We start from the raw sequence: 19,873 nt of genomic DNA, 5'->3' as shown, positions 1-19,873 counted from the left end.
GTGGCCTTGGTTGTGGCAGCCGCCTGCCGGCGTGACCCCGTCACCTTGTGCTTTTGCGTAGACGGCCACGGCCCCATCGACCAGGCCCGCGTACAGGTTGCGCGGCGTGCAGGCCAAGCTCAGGACCGTGGCCTTGTCGGGGGTGAAGAACTGCTGCAGCCGCACTTTCTTGGCGCCTGGGCTACTTTTGTAGACGGAGATGCTGGAAGAGAAGGGCGGGCCGTGAGCACACCTGCCCACACGCACAGAGCCCGTGCCGTGGCCGCTGCCCGGGCCACAGCTTTCCACGGGACGCCCACATCCACTCCCTCCAGAAACACGAGCTGTGTCTTAAAGACTCTACCACTTTGACCTCTTTCTTGCATTTTAAAGGAGAAATGTAGCCCAGCTGGTGTGGCTCAGGGTTGAGCGTAAACCTATGAACCAGGAGGTCACAGTTCGATTCCTAGTCAGGGCACAGGCCTGGGTTGTGGGCTCGATCCCCAGTGGGGGTGTGCAGGAGGCAGCTGATCAGTGACTCTCTCTCTTCATTGATGTTTCTCTCTCTCTCTCCCTCTCTCTCTCTCTCTCTCTCTCTCTCTCTCTCTCTCTCTCTTTCTCTCTGAAATCAATAAAAATCTTTCATAAAATGAAGTAGAGGAGAAATATTTGGCTTCAAAGAAACTAGTCCCTCTGATGTCGGCTGGGAATTCGCGTCCGGAGCCACGTTAGCTTTCCTGAGGCGTGTCCGTGGGCATCCATGACAATGCAGACTGTGGCTGTTTGTCCCCAAACACACGTGGGACCCGCACCACCTCCACTTCCCCGCACACGCCTCACAGACGGACGTGATCGCTGCCTTGCACTGGCCCGGAGATGGGACTATGACCAGCGATGGGACTGGGACCAGTGCCGGGACTGGGGCCAAGGGCGGACCCACCTTCCTTCCTCGGTCCCCAGGCAGACGGTGGGGACGCCCAGGGCACTCCCGGCAGCGGTCCCGGGCTCCGGGGCGGGGCTGGGCTGGGGGCCGCGCTCCGCCGGCGTGTGCACCATACAGAGAATGCGCGACTCCACGTTGAAGCACTCGATGACTTTGGGGCTGGAGTTGTGGAAGGAGACGATGGCGATCTGGCCCATCTGACCCGTACAACTTCCGATCTGGGGGGCGGGGGGGGGGGATCAGGAGGGAAGAAACAGGGTATGATGCACCCACAGCCCCCGGAGACCGGCAATGACCGGGGGACCAGGGCCAATGTCCTGGAAGCCGCCACACTCGAAAGACCTGGTGGTATTTAAAGGGTCTGCTAACAGAGCCCCCTTTTCCACGTGTGAATTAGGTGGTTTTTCAGCAATAGGTGGGAAGGCCTGGACTGGGAGCTGGCTGGAGGGGGTCCATGGGGGGAAAGGGGGGCATACCTAATACTTTCACAATAAAGATCTATTCTTTAAAAATTAACAATAAAGATCTATTTTTTAAAAATTAACAATAAAGATCTATTCAACAATAAAGATCTATTTTTTAAAAATCAGGTTATTTTTCTTTTAATTTGGATAACAAGAACAGAGTTTTGATTTTTTAAATTTTCCGTATGCTTTGAAAACCATATACCTCACTCTATACAATGATACTCACATACAATGTAAAGTCTTATGAAGCAGATTCATATCAACTTTAGGAAATTTCACAGTAGAGTTTACCAGCCGTTAACTAGGAAAACTGCTTCAAACGAGAGGGAAGCACCTGGCCAGCGTGGCTCAGTGGCTGAGCATCGACCTAGGAACCAGGAGGTCACAGTTCGATTCCCGGTCAGGGCACAGGCCTGGGTTGTGGGCTCCATCCCCAGTGTGGGGCGTGCAGGAGGCAGCTGATCAGTGATTCTCTCATCATGGATGTTTCTCTCTCTCTCCCCCTCTCTCTCTCTCTCTTCCTCACCCTCTCTCTCTCCCTTCCTTTCTGAAATCAACAAATGGATTTTTTAAAAACAGTGAGGGAAGCGGTAGGAAGGCCCCAGGTGGCCCGCAGCGTCTGCCTGCCAGGTGCTGCGGCCTTGCCCACGCTGGCCTGCCGCCCAGTCCCCGCGGCCCCTCCTCCCGCTCGCTGGAGCCCAGGGGACACCCGCAAAGTCCCCTCCCCGCCCCGACTTAAACTTAAATGCAATTGCCTTTCAGTGGGAGAGTCAGGCCTCGTTAGGACAAGAGCTAGCGGGGAGGGTGCGGGTGAGGATGGTTTTCCTTTCGCGGGTTTGGAGATGCTGTGACGCCCTCGCTGCACTTCCTGTGTTTCCTGTCACAGGCGAGCTTCCTGCTCCACAGCCTTTCCGGGAAACACGGCCGACCACTGGCTCTGGGGCCGGCTCTGGGGCCGGGGGGGGGGGGGGGGGGCGCGTGGGATGGGGGCGGGGGTGGCGAGGAGAGGGAAGGAGGCCTCAGCTGCAGGCCCCATTCATGGAAAAATTCCTCTGAAAGTTCTCACACCCCGAGGGCAACACGCCTGTCTGTCCGGTCATCCAGCGGGAGGGGAGGGTCCGGTCAGCGCTGGGCCTTTCTGGGCCGGCGCCCGGTAGGACACTGGGGTCCTCACGGGGACACAGGACACCTCCCCGTGCACCAACCAGAAAGGCCCTGCCATCGTGGCATCTCAGATGCAGTTTCCATGCGGCACCCGGGCACTGTAACTGCTAAGTTCCCAGTAAAAAGCCAGCAATGACCTGGAAGGGGGTGGGGGGTGAGGAGACCCACGCAACCGAGCCACCCAAACGGAGGAAACAGCTAAGTGATGCTTCTATTAGTTATGCTGTCTTTGGGCTGAATGCAGTCGGGCAGTTTCAGAGGAGAAAGAAAGGAGGAAAACATTTTAATAGCCGAGAACCCTACGCCTTGCCCGGACGTAGGAGGGGCTCCCGGTCAGGGCCACGTGTAGACACGGACCCGGGACAGTGCAGGTCCAGGTCTGTGACTTCCCGTCCCTCCCACCACACACCTGCCCGCCAGGTGCGTGGACACAGGTGGCATCTTACCCACAGGAAGCCCTGGGCTGCGCCCGTTGGGTCCGGCCGGCCCACGCGGCCCGGGTGGGGCTCGGGGTTGTAGACGGCACACTCGATCTGAGGGGAGAGAGCAGCCCGTGACCCTGGGCAGGAGGCGGGCTCCGGCGAGAGCCCGAGAGGCTCAGGCCACTGTGACCCGCACAACAGCGGGCGGTGAGGCCCAGGCTCAGAGCGGACACCACGTGAGCGCTTCCGTCTTTCGGGTCTTATCTTGGACCCAGGGCCGCCGGGACGGGTCGCGGCCTGGGCGCCAGGCGGGTCAGCTTCTGCGTGGAGGTGGGAGGCCCCTGTCCCCTCCCCGCCCGCCTCCCCTTGGTAAGGGTCCCCCTCAGCCTCCGGGCGTGGGTGTCCCAGAGACCAGCGTGAGAAATACGGTCTCCGGTTTCTCAGACACGCACACGCCTGAGTCCACGCGGGGACGTGAGCAGAATGGCTCCGGGAGCGTGGCCCACAGGGACTCTGGATGCTGCCGGGCGTGGCACAGCGTCCACGGGTGGAGTGCACCCCACCCCACACACACTCCCAGCACCCGGCGCCACGACACGGCGGGCACGGCTTCAGACCAGGGGACCCCACATGGACCCTGATACTGACCCTAGAGCAGGAGTGACCGCGCTGACCAGGGACCCCGCCCTCCAGCACTGGACTCTGCCCCCTGCCCATCTCTCACTCCCTGAGCGGGGCGAGGGCCCCCCGCCCCCACCCCCCGAGCTGGCGGGACCCCCGCCCCCACCCCCCAAACTGGTGGGACCCCACGCTGCCCGAAGACCGGCCGCACCTTGCACTCCTGCTGCTTGGCCACCGTCACCGGCATGTGTCCCAGGAGGAGCGGGTGCCGGTCCTTCTTGACCTGGTTCCCGTCGTCCTCCACGCAGAACCAGCCCAGGTGGTTGTCCTCCTCTGTCGCGTTGGGGGGAGGGAGGAGGATGGCGTGAGGGGGCTCCCCGCGTGGGGGACGGGGAACCCCCTACCTCATCTCGGAGCGGGACCCCCCTTTCCTCCAGGGCGCGCCCGCCACCCCACTTCACACGGTCGCAGGTGGGCGATGGGGTGGGGGTCGCCCAGGGAGAGGGGCGTGACCTCCCGCGGGAGCACGTGGGCTGCTTTTTCTTATCTTTGTTCTGTTTGTTGTTTTTTGTTTTAGCAGCTGAGCTGTTTAGTTCAGAGACAGAGTGAGAAGGAAGCCTTTCACCAGGAGTGAGAGTTCACCCCCAAAGCCTTCGCGCTCCGGTGAGCACGGGATCGCGCCGAAAATGAAGCGGCTTGTTTCAGGCTCACTTCCTGTCTGCGGGCCACCCTGCGCCGGGCGGGGACCCTCCACGTGCGGGAAGGAGCCACGCCCCCGTCCGCGCCCACGCAGGCCCATACAGGCCGTCCAGGGTCCGCTGCCGGCAGCCGAGCGCGGCCCCCACGGCCACGGCCACGGCCCAGCTGTCCTTTGTCTTCAGATAACGGCTTACTATCGGGGTGTGACTGTATCTGAGAATTCTACACCTGCACCCACCCCCTGCTCTGAGCAGCAGCCGCCTGCCCTGCGTGTGAATCACATAATACACATCCCTACATCTCAGTCAGCTTCATACGCAGGGCGGGCACAGGGCGGCTACTGTTGTCCGCGTGGGAAATGAAGCAGCAACTCATCAACAACAGCACGAGATAAACTGTGTTTCGCACTCACAGCAGTAAGCGGCTTGCGCGCCGCCCCCCGCCCCCTCCCCGCCCGCCCCCCTGTGTGTCCAAGAGGCAAGGCTGGTGGCGGGCGAGAGGAGTGCTGGAGAGGCCGTCCCACCTGTGTTCCAGCTCACAGGGGAGGGCGACGGAGCAGTGGTGGAGCCAAGCCCTGGGTCCTGCCGCCGGACCCAGACTGGGCGGGACCCAGCCCCCATGGACCCAGACTGGGCGGGACCCAGCCCCCATGGACCCAGACTGGGCGGGACCCAGCCCCCATGGACCCAGACTGGGCGGGACCCAGTCCCCCTGGACCCAGACTGGGCGGGACCCAGCCCCCATGGACCCAGACTGGGCGGGACCCAGCCCCCATGGACCCAGACTGGGCGGGACCCAGCCCCCAGGGACCCAGACTGGGCGGGACCCAGCCCCCACGGGACCCAGACTGGGCGGGACCCAGCCTCCATGGACCCAGACTGGGCGGGACCCAGTCCCCCTGGACCCAGACTGGGCGGGACCCAGCCCCCATGGACCCAGGGCCGGGCTCCCGGCTTGGGGCTGGAGCACGGCAGGACAGTGTCAGCGAACGTGACCGCTGCCTTAGAGCAGTGGGGCCTCTCCCCGCACTCCCTCCATCACAGACTCCATCAGTGCCTCCCCTGGATGAGCTTCTGCTTAAAAACATGCTTAGGGGGCCCGGCCATGTAGCTCAATGGTGAGCGTCGACCTATGAACCAGGTCACAGTTCGATTCCTGGTCAAGGGCACGGGCCCAGGTTGTGGGCTCCATCTCCAGTGAGGGGCGTGCGGGAGGCAGCCGATCCATGATTCTCTCTCATCACTGATGTTTCTCTCTCTCTCTCTCTCTCTCTCTCTTCCCACACCCCCCCCCCTTCCTCTCTGGAATCAGTGAAAACATATCTTTAAAAAACAAAACAAGAGCCATTCTCAGGGGGATGAATGGTCATGGTCAGGGCCTCCTCCTTCGCCTCCCACCCCCCACAAAATACCACGTGTGGGTGCACACGTACAGCGCGATTGAAACTTCGTGGCCCATGCGCAGAAGTCGGTATTTTGTGGAAGAGCCACACTCAAGGGGCCAAAGAGCCGCATGTGGCTCGCAATCCACAGTTTGCCGACCACTGGTCTAGGGGACGTGCCTCATCTAGGGACGCACCTCGCCTAGGGGACACGCCTCGCCTAGGGGACACGCCTCGCCTAGGGGACACGCCTCACCTAGGGGACACGCCTCGCCTAGGGGACACACTTTGTCTAGGGGACACGCCTCGCCTAGGGGACACGCCTCACCTAGGGGACACGCCTCGCCTAGGGGACACACTTCGTCTAGGGGACACACCTCACCTAGGGGACACGCCTCGCCTAGGGGACACGCCTCGCCTAGGGGACACGCCTCACCTAGGGGACACGCCTCGCCTAGGGGACACGCCTCGCCTAGGGGACACACTTCGTCTAGGGGACACACCTCACCTAGGGGACACGCCTCGCCTAGGGGACACGCCTCGCCTAGGGGACACGCCTCGCCTAGGGGACACGCCTCACCTAGGGGACACGCCTCGCCTAGGGGACACGCCTCACCTAGGGGACACACTTTGTCTAGGGGACACGCCTCGCCTAGGGGACACGCCTCGCCTAGGGGACACGCCTCGCCTAGGGGACACGCCTCGCCTAGGGGACACACTTTGTCTAGGGGACATGCCTCGCCTAGGGGACACGCCTCGCCTAGGGGACACGCCTCACCTAGGGGACACGCCTCGCCTAGGGGACACACTTTGTCTAGGGGACACGCCTCGCCTAGGGGACACGCCTCGCCTAGGGGACACGCCTCGCCTAGGGGACACACTTCGTCTAGGGGACACACCTCACCTAGGGGACACGCCTTGCCTAGGGGACACACTTTGTCTAGGGGACACGCTTTGTCTAGGGGACACGCCTCGCCTAGGGGACACGCCTCGCCTAGGGGACACGCCTCGCCTAGGGAACACCCCTCTTCTAGGGGACATGCCTCGCCTAGGGGACACACTTCGTCTAGGGGACACGCCTCGCCTAGGGGACACGCCTCACCCAGCGCGAGCTTGGCCATCTGCAGGCTGCTGAGCCAGGACTCCTTGCAGGCGGGCGTGAAGGTGCTGAACACGGCCGTGAAGAAGGTGGGCCGCCCGGACCTGCGGGGACGGAGGGCTCAGGGCTCAGGGGCCTCAGCGCCGCGGGCCCCGCCTGCCCTCCCCGTGCCTGTCCCGGGGCGGCGGCGGGGGCACTCACTTGTCCTGCTTGCCCGGGAGCTGCAGCTGGAGCCGGCAGCAGTCGGCCGCGCGGATCTCCTCCTCCTTCCGCAGGACCAGCCTCTGCAGCCCGGACGCCCAGTCGTGGGCCACGGCCTGGTTCAGGTTCTAGGCGGACACGCGCGCGTCTCACTCTCACTTTCCTTCCTCTATCTCTGTCGATAGTGTGACAGAGGCCCCTTCTGCCCCCCCTGACCGCTCCAGCCCCACCCCCCGCCCTCACCCCGTCCTCTGTGCCTGTGGGCCGTGCCTACGTGCACACCAGGTCTTTGCTGCTCTCTCCCACCCGCCCAACCCCCCCGCCTTTCCTCTGAGATTCGCAGCCTGTTCCATGCGTCTCTGGGTATATTCTTAAAATATATTTTTATTGATTTCAGAGAGGACGGGAGAAGGAGGGAGAGAAACATCAGTGATGACAGAGAATCATGGATCGGCTGCCTCCTGCACGCCCCCTACTGGGGATTGAGCCCACAACCCAGGCCTGTGCCCTTGACCAGAATCGAACCCGGGACCCTTCAGTCCGCAGGCCGACGCTCTATCCACTGAGCCACACCAGCCAGGACATGGATGTTTTCTGTTCATCAGTTCATTGGGTTCATAGACTCCACGTATGCGTGAGATCGTGTGACATTGGTCTTTCTCTGACGGGCTTACGCCCCTTTGCTGAGGAGAGCTGGGTGGGAAGCTTGCGGGGAGACGCAGCGCATTCTGAAGTGAGACGGGACCATGCGGGGGGCTGGGAGGCTGCAGGGAGCAAGGCTGTCACACAGAAACCTGGGGTCTGACAACGAGGAAGAGCCTGGGAAGCGGCCGTGTGGTGGTGCTGAGCGTTTCCATGACAACTCACCCCTGGGGTCTGCGAAGGGACGTTGTCTCCCCTCCCCTCGCCCCAAACCAGGGCAGACACAACCCGCTCGGATCTCAGGGCAACCTCATCTGGTACCACCTGCGGGCCCGGGCGGCTCCAGCCCGAGGCAGACAGAGCCCCAGGGCGGCGGCCGTCCTCACCTGGTAGTGCCCCCGCAGGTCCCCGACGAGCTGCGCGATCTGCCCCACCACATTGAGGTCGTGCAGCAGGTTCTGCAGGTCCTGGTACAGCTGCCCGGGCCCCACGTGGACTCTGTCTGCAAAACACGCACGGGAGGCGGCGGCTGGGCCCGCGCCCGCCACAGCCCGGGAGGAAGACGGGGTGAGTGCCAGCTCGCTGCCAGTTTTAAACAGGAAACACCTTCAAGCGTTTGGAAATGTTAGCTTTTCTTTTTATTTTGAAACTAGAGGCCCAGTGCGTGCACTGGCGGGGGGGGGGGGGTCCCTCAGCCGAGCCTGTGCCCTCTCACAGCCCGGGACCCCTTGGCGGACATCCTTAGCGCTGCCTCAGGGGCGGGAGAGGCTCCTGCCATCCCCGCTGCACTCACCAGCTATGAACCCGCTTCTGGCTGAGCAGCGCCCCCCTGTGGGAACTCACTGACCACCAGGGGGCAGCTCCTGCGTTGAGCGACCAGTAGTTCCGCTGTTTGGTCAATTTGCATGTTAGCCTTTCATTATGTGGGATAACTTCAGACTTACAGAGAACTTGCACTCCCCAGGTTAAAACCTCTCAGAACCTCAGCACCTCCGTCACCACGGGAACCACCCCATGGGCCGGACCGGGGGCACCTGAGCTCAGAGCTGCCCGTGTGCAGACGGCCTCCTCCTGTCCACTTTCCGTGGAAATGCACGCCCAGGGCCCCGGCTCCAGATCCAGGCAGGAAGGAGGGCCTTCAAGGCCAATAAAGTAGCCACTTCCTGGACACTGTGTCCCCTCAGGTCCGGCTGTGGGGCAGCGACCAGTGCCCAGCCCAGTGAGCCCAGCAACTCATCACACACGCGTCCGCCGGGTTTGTCAGTCAAGAAAAGTGTGTGTGATGAGCGAAAAATATTTTACATTAAACATTCTGTTTCACTTAACAAAAAGCAATAAAGTTGGCCCAGCTGGTATGGCTCAGTGGTTGAGCTTCAACCTGTGAACCAAACAGTCACATTTCGATTCCCGGTCAGGGCACATGCCCGGGTTGTGGGCTCGATCCCCAGTGTGGGGCGTGCAGGAGGCAGCCGATCAGTGATTGTGTCTCATCATTGATGTTTCTGTCGCTCTCTCCCTCTCTCTCTAAAATCAATAAACATACATATTAAAGAATAAATTTAAAAAATCTACAGCCTGAAGACTATTCATAAATAACCGCGAATACGATGCAACGGCTGAAGCATTTCCAAAGTGTGTGATGCCTCTGTCTCGCTTTCCCTTGTGAAGTTCACAGCCCGGGGCCCTCCACGGCCAGGGAGGCACCGGGCGTCGGCCTGCAGCAGCGCCAGCCCCAGACCAGGGCCCGCTGGCCATCGAGTCGGTGCGCATGCAGGGCGGGAGCCTGCGTCCTAACTGCCACGGGACACGCAGCACAGAACGGGGCCTGGGGGGCGGAGCGGCCCACATGCAGGGGCTGCCCCGGAAACACACTGCCCGCCCCAGAGACAAGTCTGAGGCCAGCACCCAACCCGGCAGGTCAGCCTGTCCGCCGCCAACGCCGACGACGGTGTCACCCACGTTTCCCACATCTCGCGTCCAGGCTGCTCTGCCCACGCCGCCCACGCCCAAGCGAGCAGGTAACTTACGTGGCTTGGCGTTGGCCACCACAGCCAGGCTCTCGGGGGGGTGCTCGGCGGCGCCCTCGGGGTGGCCGTACTCGACGACCGCCACGTGGCCCAGCGGCACGCTCCACTTCAGCAGCTGCCTCTGGCCGGCCGGCAGCAGCGTGTGGCTGTCCTGGCCCGGCCTGCAACGACAACCGCGACCGCGGCGTGAAGGCGCGAGACTTCCCACCCGCAGGTTGCAGTGGGAGGCCCGGAGATGTGCCCCCCAAACCCCTGCCGCCACCGCCACCGCCGAGCCCCTGGTGCTCTCGGGAGCAGGCACCACCTGCTGCACGACGAGGCTTCCCATCAGGTAAGCGGGAGGGCTCCGTCCACGGTCTGCCCCCGAGGGCCCAGGAGTGAGACAAGACAACCTACCCGAGAGCCCGGGAGTGAGACAGGACAACCTCCCTGAGAGCCCGGGAATGAGACAGGACAACCTCCCCGAGAGCCCGGGAGTGAGACAGGACAACCTCCCCGAGAGGACGGGAATGAGACAGGACAACCTCCCCGAGAGCCCGGGAGTGAGACAGGACAACCTCCCCGAGAGGACGGGAGTGAGACAGGACAACCTCCCCGAGAGGACGGGAGTGAGACAGGACAACCTCCCCGAGAGCCCAGGAGTGAGACAGGACAACCTCCCCGAGAGCCCAGGAGTAAGACAGGACAACCTCCCCGAGAGGACGGGAATGAGACAGGACAACCTCCCCGAGAGGACGGGAGTGAGACAGGACAACCCCCCCGAGAGCCCGGGAGTAAGACAGGACAACCCCCCCGAGAGCCCAGGAGTGAGACAGGACAACCTCCCCGAGAGCCCAGGAGTGAGACAGGACAACCTCCCCGAGAGGACGGGAGTGAGACAGGACAACCTCCCCGAGAGGACGGGAGTGAGACAGGACAACCTCCCCGAGAGGACGGGAGTGAGACAGGACAACCTCCCCGAGAGGACGGGAGTGAGACAGGACAACCTCCCCGAGAGGACGGGAGTGAGACAGGACAACCTCCCCGAGAGGACGGGAGTGAGACAGGACAACCTCCCCGAGAGGACGGGAGTAAGACAGGACAACCTCCCCGAGAGCCCAGGAATGAGACAGGACAACCTCCCCGGGAGCCCGGGAGTGAGACAGGACAACCTCCCCGAGAGGACGGGAGTGAGACAGGACAACCTCCCCGAGAGCCCAGGAATGAGACAGGACAACCTCCCCGGGAGCCCGGGAGTGAGACAGGACAACCTCCCCGAGAGGACGGGAGTGAGACAGGACAACCTCCCCGAGAGGACGGGAGTAAGACAGGACAACCTCCCCGAGAGCCCAGGAATGAGACAGGACAACCTCCCCGGGAGCCCGGGAGTGAGACAGGACAACCTCCCCGAGAGGACGGGAGTGAGACAGGACAACCTCCCCGAGAGCCCAGGAATGAGACAGGACAACCTCCCCGGGAGCCCGGGAGTGAGACAGGACAACCTCCCCGAGAGGACGGGAGTGAGACAGGACAACCTCCCCGAGAGGACGGGAGTGAGACAGGACAACCTCCCCGAGAGGACGGGAGTGAGACAGGACAACCTCCCCGGGAGCCCGGGAGTGAGACAGGACAACCTCCCCGAGAGGACGGGAGTGAGACAGGACAACCTCCCCGAGAGGACGGGAGTGAGACAGGACAACCTCCCCGAGAGGACGGGAGTGAGACAGGACAACCTCCCCGAGAGGACGGGAGTAAGACAGGACAACCTCCCCGAGAGCCCAGGAGTGAGACAGGACAACCTCCCCGAGAGGACGGGAGTGAGACAGGACAACCTCCCCGAGAGCCCAGGAGTGAGACAGGACAACCTCCCCGAGAGGACGGGAATGAGACAGGACAACCTCCCCGAGAGGACGGGAGTGAGACAGGACAACCTCCCCGAGAGGACGGGAATGAGACAGGACAACCTCCCCGAGAGGACGGGGAGTAAGACAGGACAACCTCCCCGAGAGGACGGGAGTGAGACAGGACAACCTCCCCGAGAGCCCAGGAGTAAGACAGGACAACCTCCCCGAGAGGACGGGAATGAGACAGGACAACCTCCCCGAGAGCCCGGGAGTGAGACAGGACAACCTCCCCGAGAGCCCAGGAGTAAGACAGGACAACCTCCCCGAGAGGACGGGGAGTGAGACAGGACAACCTCCCCGAGAGCCCAGGAGTGAGACAGGACAACCTCCCCGAGAGGACGGGAGTGAGACAGGACAACCTCCCCGAGAGCCCAGGAGTGAGACAGGACAACCTCCCCGAGAGGACAGGAGTGAGACAGGACAACCTCCCCGAGAGGACGGGAGTGAGACAGGACAACCTCCCCGAGAGCCCAGGAGTGAGACAGGACAACCTCCCCGAGAGGACGGGAGTGAGACAGGACAACCTCCCCGAGAGCCCAGGAGTGAGACAGGACAACCTCCCCGAGAGGACGGGAGTGAGACAGGACAACCTCCCCGAGAGCCCAGGAGTGAGACAGGACAACCTCCCCGAGAGCCCAGGAGTGAGACAGGACAACCTCCCCGAGAGGACGGGAGTGAGACAGGACAACCTCCCCGAGAGGACGGGAGTGAGACAGGACAACCTCCCCGAGAGGACGGGAGTGAGACAGGACAACCTCCCCGAGAGGACGGGAGTGAGACAGGACAACCTCCCCGAGAGGACGGGAGTGAGACAGGACAACCTCCCCGAGAGGACGGGAGTGAGACAGGACAACCTCCCCGAGAGGACGGGAGTGAGACATGACAACCTCCCCGAGAGCCCGGGAGTGAGACAGGACAACCTCCCCGAGAGCCCGGGAGTGAGACAGGACAACCTCCCCGAGAGGACGGGAGTGAGACAGGACAACCTCCCCGAGAGGATCGGAGTGAGACAGGACAACCTCCCCGAGAGCCCAGAGAACCTGGAGGCCACCGGAGCAGACGCCGAGGGACCCGCGAACACTGCCAATGGAAACTCCTGTGGGGAGCCCTCCTCTCACTGCCTCCCCGGGGCCAATGCTCAGAGTCCTTCTTTACTCTCGGGCACAGTGTCACCATGTTGGTAACATCAAATCACACCATAGACTCCATGACCACAATGCGTATTGGGGCCCTGGCTGGTGGCTCAGTGGTTAGAGCGTTGGCCCTGCACCAAGGGGTTTCAGGTTTGATTCCTGGCCAAGGGCACGTGCCTGGGTTGCAGGTTCAAGGCCTGGCCCCAGTCGGGGCATGTGTGAGAGGCAACCAATTGATGGGTCTCCCTCTCATCAATGTTTCTCTCTCTGTCCCTCCTTTCATTCTGAAAAAAAAAAAATCAATGGAAAGATATCCTCCCAGAGAGCCCAGGAGAGGATGGGGGAGCAAGGAGAGGATGAACAACAACAAAAGAAAAACTTATCACATATGTAGATATTAAATTTTTACAAAAATCTCATGACCCACACAGACTATTTCCTTCTTCGTCACACAAGGAGCAAACATGCAGAAAAACAGAACACAACGTACTGTCGGGAGAACGCCGGAGAAAGTATGTATGAAAGTGTGTGTGTGTGTGTGTGTGTGTGTCTAAGGAGAAATGACCCCCGTCCGCCCTGATGTCTACCAGCGCTGCCTCGGTGGCTCCCGGGGACCATCTGGAAGGAAGCGGTTCGTGGTTGGTTCGAAGCGTGTCCCTCCCACGTGGAGGTGGCCGGGGCGGATGAGAGCCAGCAGGCCGCCCGCTCCAGAGCCGGGGCGGCCGGGGGGGCTCGGGGCCGGTCCTTACCGGGCACTGACCGTGACGCACATGAGCACGTCGGTCAGCATGAGCAGCCGCCGCTCCTTGGTCTTGAGGACCTCGCCGCGGTCGTTGTAGACGGTCTCGATCACGTCGTCGGACCGGATGAGGTGCCGGCTCCCACTGCTGAGAAGCTGGACATCCACGGTCACGCTCGACACGGCCGCCAGGTCGCGGTTAAGAAAAGGGAGAGGAGCGAGCGTCCGCGCGGTGCAGGGCAGTGGGGGCTTCAGACCCGTCCTCGGGGGACCCACCCGTTGCACTCAGGCCAACGCTGGGAGCTCAGAGCGCGGCTTTTCACCCTAAAGCTCCCCAGAGGGTTCCAGGTCCGCTCACAGCTAGAGGGACCGCCTCCCTGCGACACGCTCCTGAGGCCGAGACATGGACACGCCGGCCTGGCTCAGGGGCTGAGCATCGACCTACGAACAGGAGGTCCCAGGCTCGACTCCCGCTCAGGGCACAGGCCCAGGTTGCGGGCTCCATCCCCAGTGTGGGGCGTGCAGGAGGCAGCCGATCCATGATTCTCTCTCATCATTAATGTTTCTACTCCTCTCTCCCTCTCCCTTCCTCTCTGAAATCAGTAAAAACATATGAAAAATGTATTACAATAAAGTACTTAGAGTTAAAATACTGAATGTCACTCTAGGATAGGAAATTAATCCTACTGACAAAAAAAAAACCAACCACGTGCTTTGGCAATAATGAATATTGCATATAAGTATTTAACACAGCTCATACCAATCAACCTCCCCGTGTACAGCTACACGGCTCAGACTGCTGTCACCGGGAAGTGCTTCTGTAAACGTGAAGCCGGGCGCGTCGGCCTGGCCGTTGCACGCGGAGTGCAGCTTATGGCTGACACACACACACACACACATTAAACAGCACATACAGTGCCTGAACCACGAGCATCTAAAATAAAATACTGCCTCTGCCCGCCGGCGTGGCTCAGTGGCTGAGCGCCAACCTATGAACCAGGAGGTCCCGGTTGGAGGTTGGATTCCCGGGCGGTCAGGGCACAGGCCTGAGTTGCGGCTCCATCCCCAGTGTGGGGCGTGCAGGGGCAGCTGATCCATGATTCTCTCTCATCATGGATGGTTCTCTCTCTCCCTCTCCCTTCCTCTCTCTCTGAAATCAATACAAATATCTTTTAAAAATATAAAATAAGATAAAAATAAACTGCACACACAGCGCTTTAACTCTGAGCATCTAAAATCACATCCCGCGTCTGAAAGCAGAATTCAGCGGGAAGAGCGGCTCTTCACCTTTTCGGGGTCCTGGGTCCCCCTGGGGGCCCGCTGAGCCTGTGCACCCCTTTTTGAGGACGCCCAGGCTCTGAAGCTTAGGCAGCCTCCGGTGTCGGGGGCCTGCCGGCTCCCCTCGGCTCCCAGGTCGGCGCCTGCCCGGGAGCCACCCGGAGGCCCCGGGGTTAGTAACAGCGGCGGGACGGCGGTGCGGTTAGTGCGGGAAGCTCAGCGGAGGCGCGCAGAATCTCCGTCCACCTTGTTCAGGTATCTCTCGTTTATGGCTTTCGCTAGCTGCTTCATTTCGCAGCGCTGATCTGCGTCTCGCTTTCTCTCGTTCAGTTTCTCTGCTAACGTCTCCAGCTCCGTCAGCGCCATCTGGAGGGGCAGCCGGTCGGGGTGTCCGCGGGGCGTGTTCCTCAGCATGTCCTTTGGGGAAACGAGCCAACGGGGGTGTGACTGCCCCCATGGGGGCCGAGGGCCGTGGTCATCGCAGACGCCCCGCCCAGCGGCCCCATGGCCCACGCTGGCCGCAGAGGGTGACCGTGAGGTCAGCGGCCTCTGGGGAAGAATAAAAACCCGTCGGGAAGGACGCAAACCAGGTGAGTCACAACCTGACTGACGCTTCAACAGCTCCTTTCACAGAAACAAGATTAACTCACTCAACGGCATTGCTCACGGAAAAGGTAGCGTCTTGCCTGGCCAGCATGGCATTGACCTATGAACCAGGAGGTCACGGCTCGATTCCTGGTCAGGGCACAGAACCCAGTTGGGGGCTCGATCCCCAGTGGGGGCAATGCAGGAGGCAGCCGATCCATGATTCTCTCTCTCTCTCTCTCTCTCTCTCTCTCTCTCTCCCCCCTCTCCCTTCCTCTCTGAAATCAACAAAGATATATTTTAACACCCACACACACAAAAACACACTTGGTCCTCGCCCCAGGTCAGCATCTAGGCACGGAGCCCCTAAAACTCAGGGGTTTCTGAGTTACAGGTAGCAGAGCCGTCCAGCGCGCCTGAGCTGAGGCCAGTGGTGGCTCCCGTGGCCGTGGCTCCAGGTGGGGCTGGTGGCCAGAGGAAGGAGCGGGGATTAGAGGCTGGACCTCCAGGGAGGGGCCTGAGGGATGAGGTGGTCCCCATTGGCCAGGGTGGCCATGCGTCTACCTCCACAGTGGAACCGCCACGGGAACCCACAGGCAGGTCTAGAGAGGTTCGGGGTCAGGAGGGTGGTGAGCACCCGGCAGCCCCAGGCCCCTCCCACCTGCCCCTCTCCCCGTGTGTCCATCTGGTGGCCGAGTTACAGCCTTTGTAATAAACCGCCCACACCAGTGCCTTCCTGAGTTCCGGGAGCCCCTCTAGCCCGTCCCTGAGCCTGAGGGCATGTGGGGACCCCAGCTTGGTAGCCGAGTGGGACAGAACTGGGACCCGCTATGCACTGGGCCTGAGGGCTGATGCTCGGGGGTCAGTGTCAGCTGAGCCGAACGCAGGACACAGGCTGCGGAGGAGCGGGGCTGAGGCTGCGGGGAGGACTGGTTCCGGGGGTCAGCAGGGGTCATGGGGGTCGCCGGGCCGGGTACCTGGAGCAGCAGGATGAACTGCGGGAACCTCTGGATGGGCCTGCTCATCAGGCTGTAGAGCGTGACACGGTCGGGACTGGACTCCTGGCTCTGCTGCGAAGCGAGAGAGTCACTCACCTCGGGCAGCGGGACGTTAAGGCCGTCCACGCCCAGCACGTGGCCTCAGGGCGGAGTCAGGGCCACTCAGGGGCCCGCGTCCCTGTCCGCAGACACTTCCTCCACCGCCTGTCCTCCCGCCCCGCCCCTCGCGTCCACCTCTCGGCCCCTGACCTACAGCGAGCGTGGCGGGCTTCTGAGTCAGAACCTTCAAGCCCTGGCCAGTGTGCTAAGTGGTTAGAGCATCGGCCCGCACCCCAAAGGGTCTCAGGTGCAGTTCCTGGTCATGGGCACGTACCTGGTCTGCAGGTTTGATCCCCAGCCCTGGTTAGGATGCGAGGGGAAGGCCACCGATAGATATGTCTCTCTCACATCGATGTTCCTCTCTCTCTCTCCCCCTCCCCCTATCCCTTCCACTCTCTCTAAAAATCAATGGAAAAATATCCTCAGGTGAGGATTAACAACATAATAATAAAATAAATTACAAAAGTGAAAGCTACGTTACTCCTAAAAATTCATCTCTTTCTTTCTCGCATTGACCCAATGCCTAGGGCGCTGTCGGGACGAAAGCCATTACAGTGACCGGCATCGTACACTTGGAGGTGAGGGTGCGTAGTTCCTTATCAAGTATCCCACGTGGAGCCCGTTATCAGAGATGTTAAAACCCAAAATGGAAGGAAAAGGCTGCGTACCTTTAAGAACTCCAGGAAGGCGGGCTTCGTGGAGCAGGCCTTCTTGAGGACGGCCACGGCCGCGCTGAAGTTGTTGACGTACTCGCTGTAGGCGTCCAGCACCATGGACTTGGAGAACTGAAATCGGACACGGGAAACGTGAGGAACGCAGCGGCCCTGGGCCTCCCAACCTCAAGTAACCCCCGTCACGGCCACGCCACACGGAACAAACTTCATTACCACCATGTGGACTTTTTGGGTCGATTTCTGGTTCTGTTCCGTTGGGTTCTGTTCCGTTGATCTCTATACTTGTTCTTGTGCCAGGACCAGGCTGTGTTGAGCACAGTGCTTTGTAGTCTAACTTAATATCTGGTATTGGGACCCCTCCTGTTTTGCTCAACTTTCTCAAGATGCTGTGGCTATTCGGCGTCTTTTTTGGATCCATATAAATTTCTGGAATTTGTTCTAGATCTGAGAAATATGTCATTGGTATTTTAGCAGGTATTTCATTGAATCTGTAGATTGCTTTGGGTAGTGTGGACATTTCAATGAGGTTGATTCTACCAATCCATGAACATGGTATACTCTTCCACTTGTGTATGTCTTCCTCTATCTTTTTTTTCAACAGCCTGTAGTTTTCTCAGTACAGGTCTTTTACCTCCTTGGTTAAGTGTATTCCTCAGTATCTTAATATTTTTGTTGCAATGGTAAATGGGATTTAGTTTCCCTTTCTGAGAATTCATTATTGGTGTATAAAGAAGTCATAGATTTATGGGTGTTGATTTTGTTCCTGCTACATTGCCGAATTCATTTACTAAATCTAGTAGGTTTTTTTGGTGGAATCTTTAGGGTTTTCTACGTACACTATCATGTCATCTGCGAATAATGAGAGTTTTACTTCCTCCTTTCCAATTTGGATGCCTTTTATTTCTTCTTCTCGTCTGATTGCTGTGGCTAGGATTTCAGTACGATGTTGAACAAGATGGTGAAAGCGGACAACCCTGTCTTGCTCCTGTTCTTGGGGGACATGGTTTTAGCTTTTGCCCACTGAGAAGGATGTTTTTAAGCAAATGTGTAGGCGTTGTTTGAACGCGGGGTGACATCCTGCGGGTCCCTGCGCTCAGGCCTCCTGGCTTAGAACCGTGCAGCCTGGGTTTCCGCAAATGTGCCTGGCTGTCCACGTGCAGAGATGACATTACAGCCGCCCTTCCTTACACTCCAGCTGGCCCTCGGCCCTCGCTGTCTGGTTCCACCTCCAGGACAGGGCAGCCAGCGGGGCAGCACGAGGTCCTGGCTCCTGGAATGCCCTGGGCCAAGGGCCGTGCACATAGGTCCTCGGTCCTATTGCCTGAGAAGCACAGAGGCTCCGGAGGCAGAGACGGCGCCTCACTCTGTGTTTCTCTCCGAGTCCACACGTCCGGCCCCAGGATGGAAGCCACAGCCTCGGGGACACCCGGTGGGACCATCACTTAGAGAAGAAGTACGCTCACCTACGTCACGTTTAAAACAAAGAGGACTGTTTCCGCAAGTCGGCCCATGAACCAGGAGGTCAGGGTTCAATGCCCGGTCGGGTCGGGTCGGTCAGGGCGCAGGAGCCGGCAGGATGCTCCCACACCAGCACTCTCGGGAGGAGCCTCCAGGAGGGGGCGTGCAGGAGGCAGCCGTCAATGATTCTCTCCCTCTCCCTTCCTCTCTGAAATCAATAAAAACATATCTCCTTTAAAAGGACTGTTTCCATTCGAAAGTCTGTTCCCAGGTAAATATTGTAAGAAGGGGCTGGAGAAAAAGTGGAGGTGACGATGGAGGAAATGTCCGATGTTTCTGTTTCCATGACAACGGCCCCAGGGGTGCACACAGATCCCGCAGCAAGCTCGGTGCCTCCTGCTGCCCCAGAGGAAGGAGAGGTGTCACATGTGGTCACAGCGTCCACGCAAGTCCACGGGCACGGGCCGTGTAGCTGCGCCCCTTCGCCGGCGCCCTTGTTCCGCGCCATCCATCCATCCATCCATCCATCCATTGGCGCCGCTCTGTTACCCACAGGCTCATGCATCTGAGGGGAAGCTCCTGGGTCACAAGGCGCCGAAGTGGGGAACACACCGAGGAAGGAGGCTCAAAGGCCCGACGCTACCTTGGGCTGCAGCGTCCGGGCAGCTGGCTGAGGGCCGTGCCCAGGAGTGGCCACAGCCTGCACCCCCTCCACCGGCCCCAGAGGCCCAGCGTCTGCACTCGGAGCTCCGGGCAGAGCACGGGCTGAGGGAACAGGCAGGTGCCCAGGAGGGGACGGGCTGCAGAGAGGGACGGCCTCACGCAGGCTCCCCGACCCCCGCCCGCATGGTGACGGCACAGCCGGGCTCAGCCTGTCAAACCCCCTGCTGCTGCGTGGAGACTCTCAGGCCCCCGTCCCCGAGCCTCTGCGGACAGTCACCCCCCGTCACCCCGGAGATGCAGGTGTGGACCATCCTGAGGGCCCTCCTGGGGAGGCAGGCAGCCAACCGTGAGGACAGCACCGTCCCCGCGGGAACAGCAGGGCGGGCCGGGCGGCCGGCACTCACCGAAGCCACGAAGACGTCGCCGATCATCTCCACGGCGTCCCACTCGGCCACGCGGCTGGCCAGCGCCATCTGGAACAGGCGGTGGCACTGCCGCACCTCCCGGAGCCGGTGGAACACCACCCGCAGCTTCCGCTCGCTCAGCACCCGCGGCTCCATCTCCGCCAGCGGCCGCTCGTACTGCTGGGGACCGAGAGGGAGGAGAGGGGACGGGGGCAGCGTGGAGTGTCCGTAACAGGGATTCCAAAACATGCCACTCCGCATATTGTTTGCTTTATTTATTATCTATTTACTTTTAATCCTCACCCGAGGCTATT

General features: G+C 60.7%; 1 protein-coding gene across 9 annotated transcripts in view; it reads right to left on the bottom strand.

Moving 5' to 3' along the window:
- ARHGEF10 (Rho guanine nucleotide exchange factor 10) overlaps positions 1–19,873 on the bottom strand; it is a 59,109-nt gene that overhangs the window by 10,562 nt on the left and 28,674 nt on the right. For 6 of the 9 annotated variants that reach the window (XM_059685827.1, XM_059685832.1, XM_059685834.1 and 3 more), the window contains 13 exons: positions 19,560–19,739; positions 17,029–17,145; positions 16,241–16,333; positions 14,925–15,095; positions 13,411–13,556; positions 9,646–9,806; positions 8,005–8,120; positions 6,977–7,104; positions 6,779–6,879; positions 3,808–3,929; positions 3,000–3,086; positions 920–1,140; positions 45–202 (listed from right to left, as the gene is read on the bottom strand). In XM_059685827.1, coding sequence (XP_059541810.1) covers positions 45–202; positions 920–1,140; positions 3,000–3,086; positions 3,808–3,929; positions 6,779–6,879; positions 6,977–7,104; positions 8,005–8,120; positions 9,646–9,806; positions 13,411–13,556; positions 14,925–15,095; positions 16,241–16,333; positions 17,029–17,145; positions 19,560–19,739 — 1,801 coding nt within the window. The remainder of the gene's footprint in view (positions 1–44; positions 203–919; positions 1,141–2,999; positions 3,087–3,807; positions 3,930–6,778; positions 6,880–6,976; positions 7,105–8,004; positions 8,121–9,645; positions 9,807–13,410; positions 13,557–14,924; positions 15,096–16,240; positions 16,334–17,028; positions 17,146–19,559; positions 19,740–19,873) is intronic. The other 3 variants (XM_059685828.1, XM_059685835.1, XM_059685829.1) reach the window with 2 other exon arrangements.

The sequence above is a fragment of the Myotis daubentonii genome, chromosome 2, assembly GCF_963259705.1.
Source record: "Myotis daubentonii chromosome 2, mMyoDau2.1, whole genome shotgun sequence".
In the NCBI taxonomy this organism is placed as follows: domain Eukaryota; kingdom Metazoa; phylum Chordata; class Mammalia; order Chiroptera; family Vespertilionidae; genus Myotis; species Myotis daubentonii.
The sequence above is the reverse complement of the archived record's forward strand: the minus strand, read 5'-3'. Positions and strand labels throughout refer to the sequence as shown.